This window comes from Zalophus californianus, chromosome 14 (assembly GCF_009762305.2).
Source record: "Zalophus californianus isolate mZalCal1 chromosome 14, mZalCal1.pri.v2, whole genome shotgun sequence".
In the NCBI taxonomy this organism is placed as follows: Eukaryota; Metazoa; Chordata; class Mammalia; order Carnivora; family Otariidae; genus Zalophus; species Zalophus californianus.
This window is the reverse complement of record NC_045608.1, coordinates 24,933,940-24,954,873: the sequence shown is the minus strand read 5'-3', so window position 1 is coordinate 24,954,873 and position 20,934 is coordinate 24,933,940. Positions and strand designations below refer to the sequence as shown.

The following is a 20,934-nucleotide window of genomic DNA, read 5'->3' as shown; positions in this document are numbered from 1 at the left end:
GTGGGATACAATCCCAAGACCCTGAGATCATGACCCGGGCTGAAGGCAGATGCTTAACCAACTGAGCCACTCAGATGCCCAAGAAGGTCCCTTTTATCAGGTGGGCATTTGCTAACAGTTTTTCTTTCTTTTTTTATTAAGATTTTATTTATTTATTTGACAGAGAGAGACACAGCGAGAGAGGGAACACAAGCAGGGGGAGAAGGAGAGGGAGAAGCACGCTTCCCACAGAGCTGGGAGCATGATAGGCTTGATCCTGGACCCCCTGGGCTCAATCCCAAGACTCTGGGATCATGACCTGAGCCAAAGGCAGATGCTTAACGACTGAGCCACTCACGCGCCACCTGCTAACAGTTTTTCAAGCAGGGGATTAATTGTATCAAATCACATATTCTTTAAGTTGCTTTTAGGACTACAAAAGCTTACTAGGAGCTTTTGTGATTTGAATATGGAGCTCTGGGACTAAACAACACTCACCCAGTGCCAATCAAGCAGCACTGGTGCCATTAACCTCACCCACACTTCTCTAATTCCATACTACCAACCCATCAAGGCAATGGCACCTCATTCAAATAATTTCATTCCCCAAAATCCAATCTGGAGGTTAGAAGAAGTTTTCTTGGGGCTAGATTGGGAAGAAAGTTAAGAAACTACTCTCCACCAACTAAGTGCACATATGTTTTTCTCCCAAGGTTTGCTTTTGTAAAGCAGGACAAGCTGTAATGCATCTTTTAGGAGATGGTGATTTCCACACCAAGAAAGAGTAGGTTCCAGTGAGTTCCAAAGGTAGAAATCCTCTAAGTGAATACCAATGCTTGACTCAGTTACATAAAATTAAACAATGCTCCCAGGTAAACCAAAGGCCCACAGACTAACTTTATTCTGCAGGAAAGGAGATTTCATTTGGGGAGATTCTTTTTAAAATAGTCATCTATGGGGGGATGGGGTAATTGGGTGAAAGGCATTAAGGAGGGCATGGGATGTGATGAGCACTGGGTGTTATATGCAACTAATGAATTATTGAACATTACATCTGAAACTAATGATGTACTATATGTTGGCTAATTGAATTTAAATTTAAATTTTAAAAAATAAAAATAAATAAATAAAATAGTCATCTATATTCAAAGATTTTTTGCCTGATAGGACATGATTTTTCAGTTCTATAAACAGACCATAATAAAAAGTCACTCTGTTCCCAAATACCCATCTTCCATATGAGGAAAAAAGTACCTCTTTTATGTACTCCTGAAATTATTCTAGTACAATTTATCACTTATTGGCCCCTGGTCATCCAAGTGACTTAGTCTGTCCTAAAAAGACATTATGCATTGAAAGTAGAGTTACCTCATGTTTAGTAGAGATTTTGAAGTTGAAATCATCTCTTTTGCTACCTTTTATTCAAGTTGCCAGACTCTATTCTCCACTGTCTTGGCTCCTATTTCCTAATCCACATCTTGTGCCAACTAAAGCTTGCCACACATATGGTCAGTATCTGTTTAGAATATCTAGAAAACAGGAAACCTAGATGTTACATTTCTTAATGTTTTTATTAGTATCAAAGTAATACATTTTAATTTATGGGACTAAATGCCACTTACTATAACATCTGTTTCGCATCTTTCATGTATGTATCTGTTATCCTCTTTACAAAGTGACCTAGTCACACCCAGAGGAGGTATGTAGATGCTATAAGCACCAAGGTCCTCATTTTTCAAAGAGAAAAATACACAGTTGAGACAAAATAATTTACTACAAAATACACATGAATCATTGGCAATGCCAGAAACTGAACCCAGGACAATCTAGATGCTTTGTGCCCGTTTCATCCACCAGCTTTCAATCCTTTTCCTTTATCTTTTCAAAGCTCAAAAATACCACAAACTCCACATGAAACTGAGTCTGCTGAGTAATGCCAGCCACAAGAAATTCTCCATGTTCCCCTCTTCTCTGCCTCACTTAAGGGCAATATGGAGGGTGTATCAACTAGTGTCCTTCCTTCCACAAGAACAAGCCATCCCTTTGCTTGTTGAACCATTTGTATGCCTAGGAACCACTCTCAGCTCCACAGCACCTCAGATCCCAGCTTTTTCCTAAACCAGCTTGAAATCAGTCAACACTAACATCATGACTTTTTCTTAACTTCAAAGTTTATATTACAACATAATTGAGATTTCATGGGTGGGACTAAAAGATTTTAATTAATCAGTTAATTAATTAAAATTATATTTAAAAACTGCTCCCTAGGAAACAGGTTCAACAAGAAATACACTCCTGTCAACTAAAAGTGTTGAATGCTATTACTCAGAACAGAGACACCTACCCTAACTTTGGTCAATAGATGATCTCCACTCAAGACATCCCAAAAAGGAAGGACTGTGCTCACATGAACTCATGGAGAGGAGAATCTTGGGATAATTGTTTCCATGTTACAGGAGAGTGTGGCTGCTTTGAAATGACAGATGCTCCAAGAGGTACATTTGTTCTATTATGTGATATAGATCAGCTTCTAAGCTCATATGTCAACATCCACACCATGAGGAAGAGTGGCCTCTGGAAAATGTATTCCAATTGATGAGAGTCACCAGAGTGTGTACTGTGTACTTTGTGCAGCCACCAAAAAAAATAAATAAATAACCAAGGGCCAGGCTTACATAAAAATAAAGCAAGTATTTATAAATAAGTGCCCAAATCATGCATTTGGTCCATAAACGTGGCTGAGTGCCAAAGACATTCCAGACACAGCAAATGACAAAATAAGTGAAATCTCAAAGATGAGGAACTCATAACAGACAATTTAAAGAAAACCAGAAAATCGCTTTGACTCAAGATTATCCACTTTCCCCACTGGCCTGAGGCTGGTGCCTGGGTCCTTCCCTTTGGGGTAAGTTCTGCCATACCCAGGCTTTCCCTTCAAAGAGCAAAACACCCAGGGCAGGGACCCTATCAAGTTCCCATCTTCAGCTTCAATGCATTCATTAGTTTATCAGATTGATTTTTCTTGTGCCAGGAAAAACTTGACAGGTGTATGATGAGAGGGGAAATATTTCTCTTTAAAAAAGATGGGGAGAAGGTCATGAAGGGAAAGCAGCATGAACCAGGGAGACTACAACTCTTAAAATAATATTCAAGGATCACAAACAACACTAACACACTGAATCTATCTGAGAAAAACTTGCATCACACATGGCAGGGCTTCTTTCTTACTGCATCTTTTCCTGGACATGACTGAGTTGGACTTTCCTTCTGCAGCTCTAATATATACAGCTGATGATATCACACTGGCTTCAAATACATAAGTTAAAAGCAAATTAATGATTTTTCTTCAGTTAGCCTGTAATTACACCTGTACACATTTATCAACTGGGCAAAATTTACACTTGGCTGGTTTACCAGCAGCTTAACACCACAGAATAGAAGTTAAGGAGGCAGAGTAAAAAGTCTGGCCTTCCTGAACAAGGCCTGCCACAGAAGGCAAGGCTCAGGCAAAAAATGCATGGCAGAAAACGGCCACGGACAGCAGGATGATGCCATTGATGTTCACTACTGTTCGCCATAAAGGCTTCTCAGAGGTGTCTGTCATCTTCAGCTTCATAGCTTCCTCCTCTTCCTTCGTCATCTTGGGACCCTTCTGCTGGTCCAGGCCACAAAACAGATCATAGGCCCACTTGAAGCATCCTTTTTTCTCCTCAGGAACTTCTGTGTCAGGGGAAAGGTATAAAAGGATGGTTAGATACAGAAGTAAGAGGCAGGAGGAAAGGTTCCAGAGAAGATGCCATGAAAAGCAAATATCTGCCATTCTTCAGACATTTCCCAATTTTCTTGTTTGCCGGAATGGAAATGGTACAAAATGTTTGAGTAAACTTAATTAATTATAAGATGATGGTAATGGGTGAATTCTACATCTTTATGATCAACTAAATTAAGCTTTATCTCTGTCAGGCCAACACAAATACATTTTTATTTAGAAAAGTCAGAATCAAACAGGAAATAATAGTCTATGAAAAGAAATGTTAACAATGGACTGGGAAACTATGACATATGAACAAGGAAAATCCACCTGCAAACCATATAAACTCATATCTGTTTACCACATTACTGGAAAGCAGTGAGACTTGCATGACTCAGGAGCATATTGGCTACACCTGGAAGTTCCAAAGCTTTATAACAGATCCAGCCATGTGGTAATAATTGGTCTGAATACTCCCTGACATAGGGCAGCAACAATGAACAATTCCAGAGCTTAAGATCTGATGTTGCATATCAATATTGCTGAATCAAACCACCCAACTGGCCCTGCCATTCAAAGTGGATGCCCACCAAGGGAACTGATTCTCTTCTCTGAGCCCAGGTGAGGCATTAAAGGTAGACAGACCTGGATTAGAATCCCAGGTCTATGGCTCACTAGATATTAAATCAAGCCCACTGTGTTTCAACACCATAGTCAGAGACTACTGCTCTCCACTCTCCCATTTTTAAGAGTCACAGACTTTTAGAATTGCAAATAACCTTAGTGATTAAGCACATACATATGTCAGAACTGTAACCAAAACTCATCTTTATGGTTTTGCTAATACACCTATCTAATCTTCAAGTGCAGGTAAAATTGGATAAATAATACCTTCTTCATTATAAGATTTTATTAGAGAATGTCCAGTGTGTAGTAGATGTCAAGAAGTAATAGTCTCCTTCTATTCTCTTTTCTCTCATTAACATAAGAAAGAGGGGCAAGTCTCCTTGTACCCCTCCACTTTGGTCATTCCACCAAAATAGAATAATTGAGAAGATATGCCACATATCTTTCAATAATTATTCTGAATGTAAATGGACTAAATGTTCCAAACAAAAGACGCAGGGCATCAGAATGGATTTAAAAAAAAAAAAAAGACCCTTTGATATGCTGCTTACAAGAGACTCATTTTACACCCAAAGACACCTCCAGATTGAAAGCAAATGGACATCAAAAGAAAGCTGGAGTAGTCATCCTTCTTTCAGACAAACTAGATTTTAAACCAAAAACTGTAATAAGAGATGAAGGACACTATATCTTAACAAAGGGGTCTATCCATCAAGATCTAACAATTATAAGTATTTATGCCTCTATAAACCAATTAATAACAAAATTAAAGAAACTGGTTGATAATAATACAATAATAGTAGGAGGCTTTAACACCCTACTCACAGCAATTGACAGATCATCTAAGCATAACATCAACAAGGAAATGAGGGTTTTGAATCACACACTGGACCGGATAGACTTAATAGATATATTCAGATCATTTCATCCTAAAGCAGAATACACATTCTTTTTGAGTGCATATGGAATAAGATCACCTACTGGGTCAAAATCAGCCCTCAACAGATACAAAAAGATTGAGATCATACCATGCATATTTTCAGACTGCAGTGCTATGAAACTTGAAGTCAACCACAAGAAGAAATTTGGAAGGACCACAAATACATGAAGGTTAAAGAATATTCCACTAGGTTCCTGTGTGGCTCAGTTGGTTAAGCAACTGCCTTCAGCTCAGGTCATGATCCTGGAGTCCTGGAATCAAGTTCCGCATCAGGCTTCCTGCTCAGCGGGGAGTCTGCTTCTCCCTCTGACCCTCCCCCTCTAATGCGTGCTCTCTCTCTCTCATTCGCCCTCTCAAATAATTTTTTAAAAAAGAATATTCCACTAAAGAATGAATGCATTAGGGGCGCCTGGGTGGCTCAGTCATTAAGCGTCTGCCTTCAGCTCAGGTCATGATCCTAGGGTCCTGGGATCGAGCCCCACATCGGGCTCCCGGCTCCATAGGAAGCCTGCTTCTCCCTCTCCCACGCCCCCTGCTTGTGTCCCCTCTCTCGCTGTGTCTCTCTCTGTCAAATAAATAATAAAATAAATAAAAGAAAAGAAAAGAATGAATGCATTAACCAGGAAATTAAAGAAGAATTTTAAAAATTAATGAAAGCAAATAAAAATGAAAACATGACAGTTCAAAACCTTTGGGATGCAGCAAAAAGCAATCCTAAGAGGAAAGTATATAGTAATACAGGCCTTCCTCAAGAAGCAAGAAAAGTCTCAAATACACAACCTAAACTAACACCTAAAGGAGCTGGAAAGAGAACAGGGGAAAAAAGCCTAAATCCATCAAAAGAGAAATAATTAGAAAAATTAGAACAGAAATCAATAATATAGAAATTGAAAAAAAAAAAAACAGTAGAATAGATCAATGAAACTAGGAACTGGTTCTTTGAAAGAATTAATAAGATTGATAAACTCTTGGCCAGACTTATCAAAAAGAAAAGTGAAATGACCCAAATGAATAAAATCATGAATGAAAGAGGAGAGATCACAACCAACACTGAAGAAATACAATTATAAGAACATATTATGAACAACTATATGCCAACAAATTAGGCAACCAGGAAGAAGTGGATAAATTCCTAGAAACACAAAAACTACCAAAACTGTAACAGGAAGGAATAGAAAGCTGAACAGACCCATAACCAGCAAAGAAATTGAATCAGTAACCAAAAATCTCCCAACAAATTCCAGGGCCAGATGGCTTCCCAGTGGAATTCTACCAGACATTTAAAGAAGAGTTAATACCTATTCTTCTGAAACTGTTAAAAAATAGAAATGGAAGGAAACTTCCAAACTCATTCTATGAGGCCAGCATTACCTCGATCCCAAAACCAGACAAAGACCCCATAAGGGAGAATTATAGACCAATATCCCTGAGGAATATGGATGCCAAAATTCTCACCAAGATACTAGCTAATGGGATCCAACAGTACATTAAAAGGATTATTCATCACAACCAAATGGGATTTATTCCTGGGCTGCAAGGGTGGTTCAACATCCACAAATCAATTAAGGTGATAAACCACATTAATAAAAGAAAGGACAAGAATCATATGATCCTCTCAATCGATGCAGAAAAAGCATTTGACAAAATACAGCATCCTTTCTTGATAAAAACCCTCCACAGTGTAGAGATAGAGGGAACATACCTCAATATCATAAAAGCCATATATGAAGGAATCACAGCAAATATCATCTTCAACGGGGAAAAACTGAGGAACATGACAGGGATGTCCACAGTTGTTCAACATAGTACTAGAAGTCCTAGCCTCAGCAATCAGACAACAAAAAGAAATGAAAGGCATCCAAATCAGCAAAGAAGTCAAACTTTCACTCTTCACAGACAACATGATAGTCTATGTAGAAAACCCAAAAGATTCCACCCAAAAATTGCTAGAACTCATACAGGAATTCTGCAAACTCTCAGGATATAAAATCAATGCACAGAAGTCAGTTGCATTTCTACACATTAAGAATGAAGCAGAAGAAAGCGAAATCAAGGAATCGATCCCATTTACATTTGCACCCAAAACCATAGATACCTAGGAATAAACCTAACCAAAGAAGTAAAGGATCTGTACTCTGAAAACTATATAACACTTATGAAAGAAATTGAGGAAAACACAAAGAAATGGAAAAACATTCCATTCTCATGGATTAGAAGAATAAACATTGTGAAAATGTCTATGCTACCCAGAGCAATCTACACAACCAATGCAATCCTTATCAAAATACCATCAGCATTTTTCACAGAGCTGAAACAAACAATCCTAAAATTTGCAAGGATCCTGAAAAGATCCCAAATAGCCAAAGGAATATTGAAAAAGAAAACCAAAGCTGGAGGCATCACAATTCCAGACTTCAAGCTCTATTACAAAGCTGTAATCATCAAAACAGTATGGTACTGGCACAAAAACAGACACATAGATCAATGAAACAGACTAGAGAACCCAGAAATAGACCCTCAATTCTATGGTCAACTAATCTCCGACAAAGCAGGAAAGAATATCCCATGGAAAAAAGTCTCTTCAACAAATACTGTTGAGAAAATTGTACATCCACATGCAGAAGAATGAAACTGGACCATTTTCTTACCCCATACACAAAGATAAACTCAAAATGGATGAAAGACCTAAATGTGAGACAGGAATCCATCAAAATCCTAGAGAACACAGGCAACAACCTCTGACCTTGGCCACAGCAACTTCTTCCTAGACACGTCTCCAAAGGCAAGGGAAACAAAAGCAAAAATGAACTATTGGGACTTCCTCAGGATAAAACTCTTTTGCACAGCAAAGGAAACTGTGAAAAAAAAACTAAAAGGCAACCCACAGAATGGGAGATGATATTTGCAAATGACTTATGAGATAAACGGCTAGTATCCAAAATCTATAAAGAACTTACCAAACTCAACACCCAAAAAAACAAAAAATCCGGTCAAGAAATGGGCAGAAAATATGAACAGACACTTCTCCAAAGAAGATATGCAAACCATAAGAGACTCTTTTTTTTTTTAAGATTTTATTTATTTATTTGACAGAGAGAGACACAGCGAGAGAGAGAACACAAGCAGGGGGAGTGGGAGAGGGAGAAGCAGGCTTCCCGCTGAGCAGGGAGCCCAATGCGGGGCTCAATCCCAGGACCCTGGGATCATGACCTGAGCTGAAGGCAGACGCTTAATGACTGAGCCACCCAGGCGCCCCTAAGAGACTCTTAATTGTAGGAAACAGAAGGTTGCTAGAGAGGAGGGGGGGGGGGTGGGATGGAGTAACTGGATGATGGGCATTAAGGAGGGCACTTGATGTAATGAGTACTGTGTCTTATATACAACTGATGAATCATTAAATTCTACCACTGAAACTAATGATATATAATAATACATATATGTTAACTAAATTGAATTTTTTTAAACTTAATAATAAATAAAATGGCAAAAAGTAGAGATAAAGAATTTTTTAAGCAGCAAAAAAAAAAAAAAAAAAGAATGGATGAAAGAAAACAGTTACATAAAAGGGAAACCCCATAAAGCTATCAGCTAATTTTTCAGCAGAAACTCTGCAGTCCAGAAGGCAGTGACATGATCTACTCAAAGTGCTGAGAGGGGAAAAAAAAAAAAATCTGCAGCTAAGACTATTCTATCCAGCAAGGCCATCATTCAGAATCGAAGGAGAGATAAAAAGTTTCCCAGACAAACAAAAGTTAAAGGAATTCATGACCACAAAACCAGAAATGTTAAAGGGGACTCTTTGAGTGGAAAAAAAAGGAGTAGGAAAAATAAGAAAGACAAAAACAATAAAAATAAGTATATCTATAAAATATCAGTTAAGGGAGTCACAAAATAAAAGGATGCAAAGTATGACACCATATATCTAAAACGTGATGGAGAGAGGACTAAAGATTGGGTTCAAGCTTAAGCAACCACTAGTTAATATAGACTGTATAGGCATAAGATGTAATATACAAACCTAATGGTAACCAAAAATAAAAAACTGGTAATATGCAAAAAAGAGAAAGAAAAAGGAATCCAACTATATTACTAAAGAAATCCAACAAACCATGAGAGAAGAGAGCAAAAGCATAAACAGAGAACTACAAAAACAACCATAAAACAAGTAACAAAATGGAAATAAGTACATAGCTATCGATAATTACTTTGACTGTAAATGGACTAAATGCACCAATCAAAAGACATAGGGTGACAGAATGGATAAAAAAGCAAGACCCATCTGGATGCTGCCTACAAGAGACTCATTTCAGACCTAAAGATGTGCAGATTGAAAGTGAAGGGAGGGAAAATGCAAATGGAAGTGAAAAGAAAGCCAGGGTAGCAGTACTTACATTGGACAAAATTGACTTTAAATCAGAGTATTACAAGAGACAAAGAAGGGCACTATATAATCATAAAGGGAACCATACAACAAGAGATATAACAATTGTAAATAATTATGAACCCAACCTGAGAGCACCCAAATACATAAAGCAACTAATACCAAACATAAAAGAAGAAACTGATGGCAATACAATAATAGTAGGAGACTTTAACACCCGCCTTACATCAATGTATAGATCATTTAAACAGAAAATCAACAAAGAAATGGTGGCTTTAAATGACACACTGGACCAAATGGATCTAACAGACATATTCAAAACATTCACCCTAAAACAGCAGAATACACATTCTTCTCATGGAACATTCCTGAGAATAGATCACATATTAAACCACAAAATAAGCCTCAACAAATTCAAAAAAATCAGTCATATCATACATCTTTTTTAACACAATGCTATAAAACTAGAAATCAATCACAAGGAAAAATCTGGGAAAAAAACACAAACACATGGAGGTTAAATAACATGCTATAAACAATGAGTAGGTCAACCAAGAAATCAAAGAGGAAATAAAAAAAATACATGGAGACAAATGAAACTAAAAACACAATGGTCCACAATCTTTGGGATGCAGCAAGAGCTGTTCTAGGAGGGAGGTGTACAGCAATACAGGCCTACCTCAAGAAGCAAGGAAAACCTAAAATAAACAACCTAATCTTATACCTAAAGGAGCTAGAAAAAGAAGAACAAACAAAACCCAAAACCAGTAGAAGGAAGGAAATAATAAAGATTAGAGAAGAAATAAACAAAATAGAAACTAAAACACACACACACAATAGAACAGATCAATGAAACAGGAGCCAGGTTTATTGAAACCAGGTTTGCTGAAAAGACCAACAAACTTAATATACCTTTAGCCAGATGCATCAAAGAAAAAGAGAGAGAGAGAAAAAGAGAGACAGAGGACTCAAGTAAATAAACTCAAAAATGAAAGGAAAAATAACACCCACACCACAGAAATACAAGGGATTGTAAGAGAATATTATGAAAAATTATATGCCAACAAATTGAACAATCTAGAAGAAATGGATAAACCTCCATAGAAACATAGACCTCCCAAAACTGAATCAGGAAGAAATAGAAAATTTGAACAGACCAATTACCAGCAATAAAATTGAATCAATAATCAAAAAACTCCAAAAAACAAGAGTCGAGGACAGACAGCTTCACAGGTGAATTCTACCAAACATTAATACCTGGTCTTCTCAAACTATTCCAAGAAATAAAAGAGGAAGGAAAGCTTTCAAACTCATTCTATGAGAGCAGTATCATCCTGACACTAAAACCAGATAAAGACACCAAAAAAAGAGATAACTATAAGTCAATAACTCTTATGAACATAGATTTTTAAAAAATCTTCAACAAAATATTAGTAAACCAAATCCAATAATACATTTAAAAAAATCATTCACCATGATCAAGTGGGATTTATTCCTGGGATGCAAGGGTGTTTCATTATTCACAAATCAATCAACATAGCACATCACATCAATAAGAGAAAGAATAAAAACCATATGATCATTTCAATAGATACAGAAAAAGCATTTGACAAAGTACAACATCCATTCACAATAAAACCCTCAGTAAGGTAGGTTTAGAGGGAACATACCACAACATAATAAAGGCCATGTATGAAAAACCCATAGTAAGCATTATGGTCAATGGGGAAAAACTGAGAGCCTTTCTCCTAAGGTCAGGAACAAGACAAGGATGTCCACTCTCACCACTTTTATTCAACATAGTATTGAAAGTCCTAGGCACAGAAATGAGACAATGAATGGTTTTTATTAAAAAGCATCCAATTGGTAAGGAAGAAGTAAAACTTTCACTATTTGCAGATGACATGGTACTACATATTAAATCCTAAGACTGCACCAAAAAACTACTAGAACTGGTAAATGACTTCAGTAAAGTTGTGGGATGCAAAATCAGTATACAGAAATCTAATGCATTTCTATACATTAATAATGTATTAAGTGTAAAAAAGAGAAATCAAGAAAACATTTCAATTTCACAAAAATGATAAAATACCTAGCAACAAACTTAACCAAGGAGGTGAAAGACCTATACTCTCAAAATATAAAGCACTGATGAAAGAAATTGAAGAGAACACAAAGAAATGGAAACATATTCCATGCTCATGGATTGGGAGAAAAAAATGTTGTTAAAATTTCCATATTACTCAAAGCAATCCGCAGATTTAATGCAACCTCTATCGAAATACCAACAGCACTTTTTGCAGAACTAGAACAAATAATCTTAAAATTTGTATGGAACCACAAAAGACCTCAAATAGTGAAAGCAATCTTGAAAAAGAAGAACAAAACTGAAGGTATCACAATCCTATATTTTAAGATATATTACAAAGCTGTAGTAATCAAAACATTATGGTATTAGCACAAAAATAGACATATAGATCAGTGGAATGGAACAGAAAACTTAGAAATAAATGCACAATTATATGGACAATTAACCTTCAACAAAGGAGGCAAAAATATGCAATGGGAAAAAGTCACTTCAACAACTGGTGTTGAGTAAACTGGACAGCTACATTCAAAAAGAATGAAACTAGACCACTTTCTTATACCATACACAAAAATAAACTCAAAATGAAATAAGGACCTAAATGTGAGACCTGAAACCATAAAAATCCTTGAAGAGTGCAGACAGTAATTTCTCTGACATCAGTCATAGCAATATTTTTCTAGATATGTCTCCTGAGACAAGGGAAACAAAAGCAAAAATACACTATTGGGAGTACATCAAAATAAAAAGCTTCTGCACAGCAAACAATCAACAAAACTAAAAGCCGACTGAATGTGAGAAGATATTTGTAAATGATGTATCTGATAAAGGGTTAGTATCCAAAACATATGAAGAACTTATACAATTCAACACACACACAAAAAAATAATACTCCAATTTAAAAATGGGCAAAAAATATGAATAGATATTTCTCCAAAGAAGACATACAGATGGACAACAGACAGGTGAAAAGATGCCCCACATCACTTATCATCAGGGAAATGCAAACCAAAAGTATAATGAGATACCACCTCATGGCTATCACAATGGCTAAAATCAAAAACACAAGAAACAACAAGCGCTGGTGAGGATGTGGACAAAAAGAAGCTCTTATGCACTGTTGGTGGGAAAGCAAACTGGTACAGCCACTGTGGAAAAGAGTAGAGGTTCCTCAAAAAATTAAAAATAGAATTACCATGTAATCCAGTAATCATACTACTGGAAATTTACCCAAAGAATATGAAAACAATAACTCATAAAGATATATGACCCCTATATTTATTGCAGCATTATTTACTATAGCCAATTTATGGAAGCAGCCCAAGTCTACCAATAGATGAATGGATAAAGAAGATGTGATAGAGACAGATGATGTAGATAGATAGAAATATACCATGGAATATTAGTCAGGCATAAAAAAGAATAAAATCTTGCCATTTGCAACTACATGGATGGCGCTAGGGAGTATAATGCTAAGTGAAATAAGTTAGTCTTTTAAATCTATGATATTCTTCCTAATGTGGAGACACATTTGGTTTTTTTTATTTTATTTTATTATGTTGTTAGTCACCATACATTACATCATTAGTATGATGTAGTGATCCACGATTCATTGTTTATGTATAACACCCAGTGCTCCATGCAATACATGCCCTCCTTAATACCCATCACCAGGCTAACCCATCCCCCACCCCTCCCCTCTAAAACCCTCACTTTGTTTCTCAGAGTCCGTAGTCTCATGGTTTGTCTCCCCCCTCCGACTCCCCCACTTCATTTTTCCCTTCCTATTATCTTCTTTTTTTTTCTTAACATATAATGTATTATTTGTTTCAGAGGTACAGGTCTGTCATTCATCAGTCTTACAAAATTCACAGCACTCACCATAGCACATACCCTCCCCAATGTCCATCACCCAGCCACCCCATCCCTCCCACCCCCCACCACTCCAGCAACCCTCAGTTTGTTTCCTGAGATTAAGAGTCTCTTATGGTTTGTCTCCCTCTCTGGGTTTCATCTTGTTTCATTTTTTTCCTCCCTTCCCCTATGATCCTCTATCTTGTTTCTCAAATTCCTCATATCAGTGAAATCATATGATACTTGTCTTTCTCTGATTGACTTATTTCGCTTAGCATAATACCCTCTAGTTTCATCCACGTCATTGCAAATGGCAAGATTTCATTTTTTTGATGGCTGCATAATATTCCATTGTGTATATACATAACATCTTCTTTACCCATTCATCTGTTGATGGACATCTTGGCTCTTTCCATAGTTTGGCTATTGTGGACATTGCTGCTATAAACATTGGGGTGCACGTACCCCTTTGGATCACTAAATTTGTATCTTTGGGGTAAATACCCAGGAGAGCAATTACTGGGTCGTAGGGTAGCTCTACTTTCAACTGTTTGAGGAACCTCCATACTGTTTTCCAGAGTGGCTGCACCAGCTTGCATTCCCACCAACAGTGTAGGAGGGTTCCCCTCTCTCCACATCCTCGCCAACATCTGTCACTTCCTGACTTGTTAATTTTAGCCATTCTAACTAGTGTGAGGTGGTATCTCATTGAGGTTTTGATTTGGAATTCCCTGGGCTAAGAGATGTTGAGCACTTTTTCATGTGTCTGTTGGCCATTTGGATGTCTTCTTTCCAGAAATGTCTGTTCATGTCTTCTGCCCATTTCTTGATTGGGTTATTTGTTCTTTGGGTGTTGAGTTTGATAAGTTCTTTTAGATTTTGGATACTAGCCCTTTATCTGATATGTCATTTGCAAATATCTTCTCCCATTCTGTCAGTTGTCTTTTGGTTTTATTGACTGTTTCCTTTGCTGTGCAAAAGCTTTTAATCTTAATGAAGTCCCAATAGATCATTTTTGCCCTTGCTGCCCTTGTCCTTGGCGATGTGTCTAGGAAGAAGTTGCTGTGGCTGAGGCCGAAGAGGTTGCTTCCTGTGTTCTCCTTTAGGATTTTGATGGATTCCTGTCTCACATTTAGGTCTTTCATCCATTTAGAGTCTATTTTTGTGTGTGGTATAAGGAAGGTCCAGTTTCATTCTTCTGCATATGGTTGTCCAATTTTCCCAACACCATTTGTTGAAGAGACTGTCTTTTTTCCATTGGGCATTCTTTCCTGCTTTGTCGAAGATGAGTTGACCATAGAGGTGAGGGTCCATTTCTCGGCTCTCTATTCTGTTCCATTGAGCTATGTGTCTGTTTTTTGTGCCAGTACCATACTGTTTTGATGATTACACCTTTGTAATAGAGCTTGAAGTCCGGAATTGTGATGCCTCCAGCTTTGCTTTTCTTTTTCAATATTCCTCTGGCTATTTGGGGTCTTTTTTGGTTCCATACAAATTTTAGGATTATTTGTTCCATTTCTTTGGAAAAAGTGGATGGTATTTTGATAGGGGTTGCATTAAATGTGTAGAGTGCTCTAGGTAGCATAGAGATTTTCACAATATTTGTTCTTTCAATTCATGAGCATGGAACGTTTTTCCATTTCTTTGTGTCTTCCTCAATTTCTTTCATGAGTATTCTATAGTTTTCTGAGAACAGATTCTTTACCTCTTTGGTTAATTTATTCCTGGGTATCTTATGGTTTTGGGTGCAGCTGTAACTGAGATCGACTCCTTAATTTCTCTTTCTTCTGTCTTGTTGGTGTATAGAAATGCCACTGATTTCTGTGCATTGATTTTATATTCTGCCACTTTACTGAATTCCTGTATGAGTTCTAGCAGTTTTGGGGTGGAGTCTTTTGGGTTTTCCACATAAAGTATCATATCATCTGCAAACAGTGAGAGTTTGACTTCTTCTTTGCCAATTTGGATGCCTTGTATTTCTTTTTGTTGTCTGATTGCTGAGGCTAGGACTTCTAGTACTATGTTGAATAGTAGTGGTGATAGTGGACATCCCTGCTGTGTTCCTGACCTTAGGGGAAAAGCTCTCAGTTTTTCCCCATTGGGAATGATATTTGCTGTGGGTTTTTCAGAGATGGCTTTTATGATATTGAGGTATGTACCCTCTATCCCTACACTCTGAAGAGTTTTAATCAAGAAAGGATGCTGTACTTTGTCAAATGCTTTTTCTGCATCTATTGAGAGGATCATATGGTTCTCGTTCTTTCTTTTATTAATGTATTGTATCACATTGATTGATTTGCCGATGTTGAACAAAACTTACAGCCCAGGAATAAATCACACTTGGTCGTACTGAATAATCCTTTTAATATACTGTTGGATCCTACTGGCTAGTGTTTTGGTGAGAATTTTTGCATCCATGTTCATCAGGGATATTGGTCTGTAATTCTCCTTTTTGGTGGGGTCTTGTCTGGTTTTGGGATCAAGGTAATGCTGACCTCGTAAAATGAGTTTGGAAGTTTTTCTTCCATTTCTATTTTTTGGAACAGTTTCAGAAGGATAGGTATTAATTCTTCTTTAAACGTTTGGTAGAATTCCCCTGGGAAGCCATCTGGCCCTGGGCTCTTGTTTGTTGGGAGATTTTTGATGACTGCTTCAATTTCCTTAGTGGTTATGGGTCTGTTCAGGTTTTCTATTTCTTCCTGGTTCAGTTTTGATAGTTTATACGTCTCTAGGAATGCAACCATTTCTTCCAGATTGTCTAATTTGCTGGCATATAGTTGCTCATAATATGTTCTTATAACTGTTTGTATTTCTTTGGTGTTGGTCGTGATCTTTCCTCTTTCACTCATGATTTTATTTATTTGGGTCACTTCTTTTTGATAAATCTGGCCAAGGGTTTATCAATCTTATTAATTCTTTCAAAGAACCAGCTCCTAGTTTCATTGATCTGTTCTACTGTTCTTTTGGTTTCTATTTCATTGATTTCTGCTCTGATCTTTATTATTTCTCTTCTCCTGCTGGGTTTAGGCTTTATTTGCTGTTCTTTCTCCAGCTCCTTTAGGTGTAGGGTTAGGTTGTGTATTTGAGACCTTTCTTGTTTCTTGAGAAAGGCTTGTATTGCTATATAATTTCCTCTTAGGACCAACTTTGTTGTATCCCAACGATTTTGAACAGTTGTGTTTTCATTTTCATCTGTTTCCATGATTTGTTTTAATTCTTCTTTAATTTCCTGGTTGACCCATTCATTCTTTAGGAGGATGCTCTTTAGCCTCCATGTATTTGAGCTCTTTCCGACTTTCCTCTTGTGATTGAGTTCTAGTTTCAAAGCACTGTGGTCTGAAAATATGCAGGGAATGATCCCAATCTTTTGGTACTGGTTGAGACCTGATTTGTGACCTAGGATGTGATCTATTCTGGAGAATGTTCCATGGGCACTAGAGAAGAATGTGTATTCTGTTGCTTTGGGATGGAATGTTCTGAATATATCTGTGAAGTCCATTTGGTCCAGTGTGTCATTTAAAGCCTTTATTTCCTTGTTGATCTTTTGCTTGGATGATCTGTCCATTTCTGTGAGGGGGGTGTTAAAGTCCCCTACTATTATTGTATTGTCATTGATGTGTTTCTTTGCTTTTGTTATTAATTGGCTTATATAATTGGCTGCTCCCATGTTAGGGGCATAGATATTTACAATTGTTAGATCTTCTTGTTGGATAGACCCTTTAAGTAGGATATAGTGTCCTTCCTCATCTCTTATTATAGTCTTTGGTTTAAAATCTAATTTGTCTGATATAAGGATTGCCATCCCAGCTTTCTTTTGATGTTCATTAGAATGGTAAATGGTTTTCTAGCCCCTCACTTTCAATCTGGAGGTGTCTTTGGGTCTGAATGAGTCTCTTGCAGGCAGCATATTGGGTCTTGTTTTTTAATCCAATCTGATATCCTGTGTCTTTTGATTGGAGCATTTAGCTCATTTACAGTCATAGTAACTATGGAAAGATATGAATTTAGTGCCACTGTATTTCCTGTAATGTGTACTGTGTAAAGTTTCCTGTAAGGCTACTGTATATTGTTTCTATTCCTTTCTGGTCTATGTTACTTTTAGGCTCTCTCTTTGCTTAGAGGACCCCTTTCAATATTTCTTGTAGGGCTGGTTTCGTATTTGCAAATTCTTTTAGTTTTTGTTTGTCCTGGAAGCTTTTTATTTCTCCTTCTATTTTCAATGACAGTCTAGCTGGATATAGTATTCTTGGCTGCATATTTTTCTTGTTTCATGCTCTGAATATATCACACCAGTCCTTTCTGGCCTGCCAGGTCTCTGTGGATAGGTCTGCCAACCTAATGTTTCTACCATTGTAGGTTACAGACCTCTTGTCCTGAGCTGCTTTCAGGATTTTCTATTTGTCTCTGAGACTTGTAAGTTTTACTATTAGATGTCAGGGTGTTGACCTATTTTTATTGATTTGGGGGGAGGTTCTCTGTGTCTCCTGGATTTTGATGCCTGTTTCCTTCCCCAAATTAGGGACGTTCTCCACTATAATTTGCTCCAATATACCTTCTGCCCCTCTCTCTCTTTCTCCTTCTGGGACCCCAATTATTCTAATATTGTTTTGTCTTATGGTATCACTTATCTCTCGAATTCTGCTCTTGTGATCCAGTAGTTGTTTATCACTTTTTCTCAGCTTCTTTAGTCTCCATCATTTGGTCTTCTATATCACTAATTCTCTCTTCTGCCTCATTTTTCCTAGCAGTTAGAGCCTCCATTTTTGATTGCACCTCATTAATAGCCTTTTTGATTTCGACTTGGTTAGATTTTAGTTCTTTTATTTCTCCAGGAAGGGATTCTCTAGTATCTTCCATGCTTTTTTCAAGCCCAGCTAGGATCTTTATAATCATCATTCTGAACTCCAGTTCCGACATCTTACTAATGTCCACATTGATTAGGTCCCTAGCAGTCAGTACTGCCTCTTGTTCTTTTTTTTTTTTTTTTTTTTTTTGAGGTGAGTTTTTCTGTCTTGTCATTTTGTCCGGAAGAGAATAGATGAATGAGAGAACAAAATGCTAAAAGGGTAACAATGACCCCAGAAAAATATACACTAAATAAATCAGAAGAGACCCAAAACCGGGGGGAAAAGAAATGGAAAGAAAAAAGAAGAAGAAGAATATGATCAGGCTGGTGAATAGATCAGAGCTACACATTAGATTTTGGATGTATTTTGGACTGTTAGAAGAAACTGCCTCCCAAAATTTTAAAGAAAGAAAAACTTATAAATGTACAAAAATAAGGGTAAATACAATGAAGGGATTGAATATGACTGTAAAGATGAAAATTATAAAAGATTTTATAAAAGGAATTGATAAGATAAGAAGTTGGTTGAAAAGAGAAGAAAAATTTTTCAAAAGGGTGGGAGAGGATGTGATCTGGCAGGAGACTAGAACAAAGCCATACACTAGAGATTTAGGGTATATTTTGGTCTGTTAGAAGAAACTGTATCCCAAAATTTTAAAGAGAGAAAAACTCATTTATATATGTATATATATACATACATATATATATACATATACATACAAACATAATACAAAAAATACATACATACAAAAAATAAGGTTAACTACAACAAATGGATAGAATTTGACTCTAAAAATGAAAATTAAAAAAGATTTTTAAAAAAGGAATTGATAAGATAAGATGTTCGTTGAAAAGGGAAGAAGAAAAATTCAAAAAAAAAAAACAGAAAAAGAAAAAATAAAGAAAATTTTAAAAATTAACTTTGATAGACTAAAGAATCATGGGGGGAAAAGCCATGAATTCTATGTCTGTATTCCCCTAGTGCTGGAGTTCTGCCATTCTCATTGATCAGTAAACTTGGTCTTGGCTGGCTGTTCTTGCTGATCTTCTGGGGGAAGGGCCTGTTGCAGCAATTCTCAAATGTCTTTGCCCAAGACAGAATTGCACCGCCCTTGTCAGGGGCCAGGTTAGGTAATCTGCTCAGTTTGCTCTCGGTAGCTTTTGTTCCCTGCAAACTTTCCATACAGCTTTGGAGGATGAGAGTGAAAATGGCAGCCTCCCAATCTCTGCCCCAGAGGAGCTGAAAATTCGGGGCCCCACTCCTCAGTGAGCCCCCAGAGAAAAGCAGTCAATCACTCCTTTCTCCCTGGGCTCAGGCCACACTCCATGCTCACCTGGCCTGTGACCAAGCATTTCTATCTCTGGCACACGACCCTGTTTGGCCTCTCCAAACCCAGCAGATTCCTGGGGTGCAGTCCCGTACCGCTCCTCCCCGGGGGAGGAAGGGGAGTCTCCCCAGATCTGCCACTTGTTGGGTCCCTCCTCGAAAATTCGTGTCCTGACTGTGCCCCAGATCATGGTTTATGGCAACCCCAAACAGCATGTTCATGCCTCCCTGCTCCAAGAAAGCAGAAAAGGTCTTTTTTAATAACATGGTCAACTGCCTATGGCTCCAGGTTCCTTCTAGTACATGCAGAGTCACAGGTTTCAAAACTAAAAAGTGCTTACAGACCAAGAGCAGATTGTATCAGAGCTGGGATAATAGGCCAAGCCTCTCCCTTCCTGGGCCTCAGTTTATATATCTGTAAAATAAGGCCTTAAGACCAAATGATCTCTAGGGCCCTTTCCAGAGCTAGGATTCTGTGATATTTCTGATGGCCATATTTAGAACTTATTCTGCTCTGTCTGTGCTTCCCTTCAGATGGAATGATGAGACTTCTAGCCCAGCACCAGATAAAGCACCTATGACCTTGTTCTCCCACACCTTGGCACACCACACATCTCCACAACCATCCTTTATGTGTGCACCAGTCCCATGTAAGGAGAAAAAGTTCCAACACAAAAGCTGAGGAAAGCTTTTCTCCATGATCAGGATAAATCTCTGAACACTGACTAAGCATTATCTTACTGGACTTCAGAGAAATTTTATATTCTATATCTTATGTGGACAAAAGACCCCCAAGAGCTTCTCACCTATCTTCCTGATGTCACTAGACTGACAATAGCTTAGGATCCATCTACTTTCAGTTCAGGCTCTTTTTCCTTCTCTCTGGTCATGCTCCATATCAAGTCAGCGTGGCAAATACGCCACTGATACTTACTGAGCACTGTGAACTATATGAGGTATAAGGAGGCGGGGGTGATTTTGCACCTCTCTCTTCCCCTTGACCTGGCCTCAGAGTGAACTTCCCAAAACCCATTTATCCATCTCATCCCCCACCTCACTCATTACTCCCTTCTAAAGAGAGATCTGAGCTTTGATGTAAGCATTTTGTAAAGACTTCAGTAAGGTGGTCTTTCTGTTGGAGGA

The 20,934-nt window shown here is 37.6% G+C and overlaps 1 protein-coding gene across 3 annotated transcripts in view; it reads right to left on the bottom strand.

The window, feature by feature from the left end:
• Positions 1 to 1,541: 1,541 nt before the first annotated feature.
• The window catches only part of SLC5A1 (solute carrier family 5 member 1), a 130,959-nt gene continuing 111,566 nt past the window's right edge, over positions 1,542 to 20,934 (bottom strand). For 2 of the 3 annotated variants that reach the window (XM_027577413.2, XM_027577414.2), the window contains one exon: positions 3,482 to 3,699. In XM_027577413.2, coding sequence (XP_027433214.1) covers positions 3,482 to 3,699 — 218 coding nt within the window. Of the gene's footprint in view, positions 3,700 to 20,934 lie in introns of all 3 variants that reach the window. The other variant, XM_027577412.2, reaches the window with a different exon arrangement.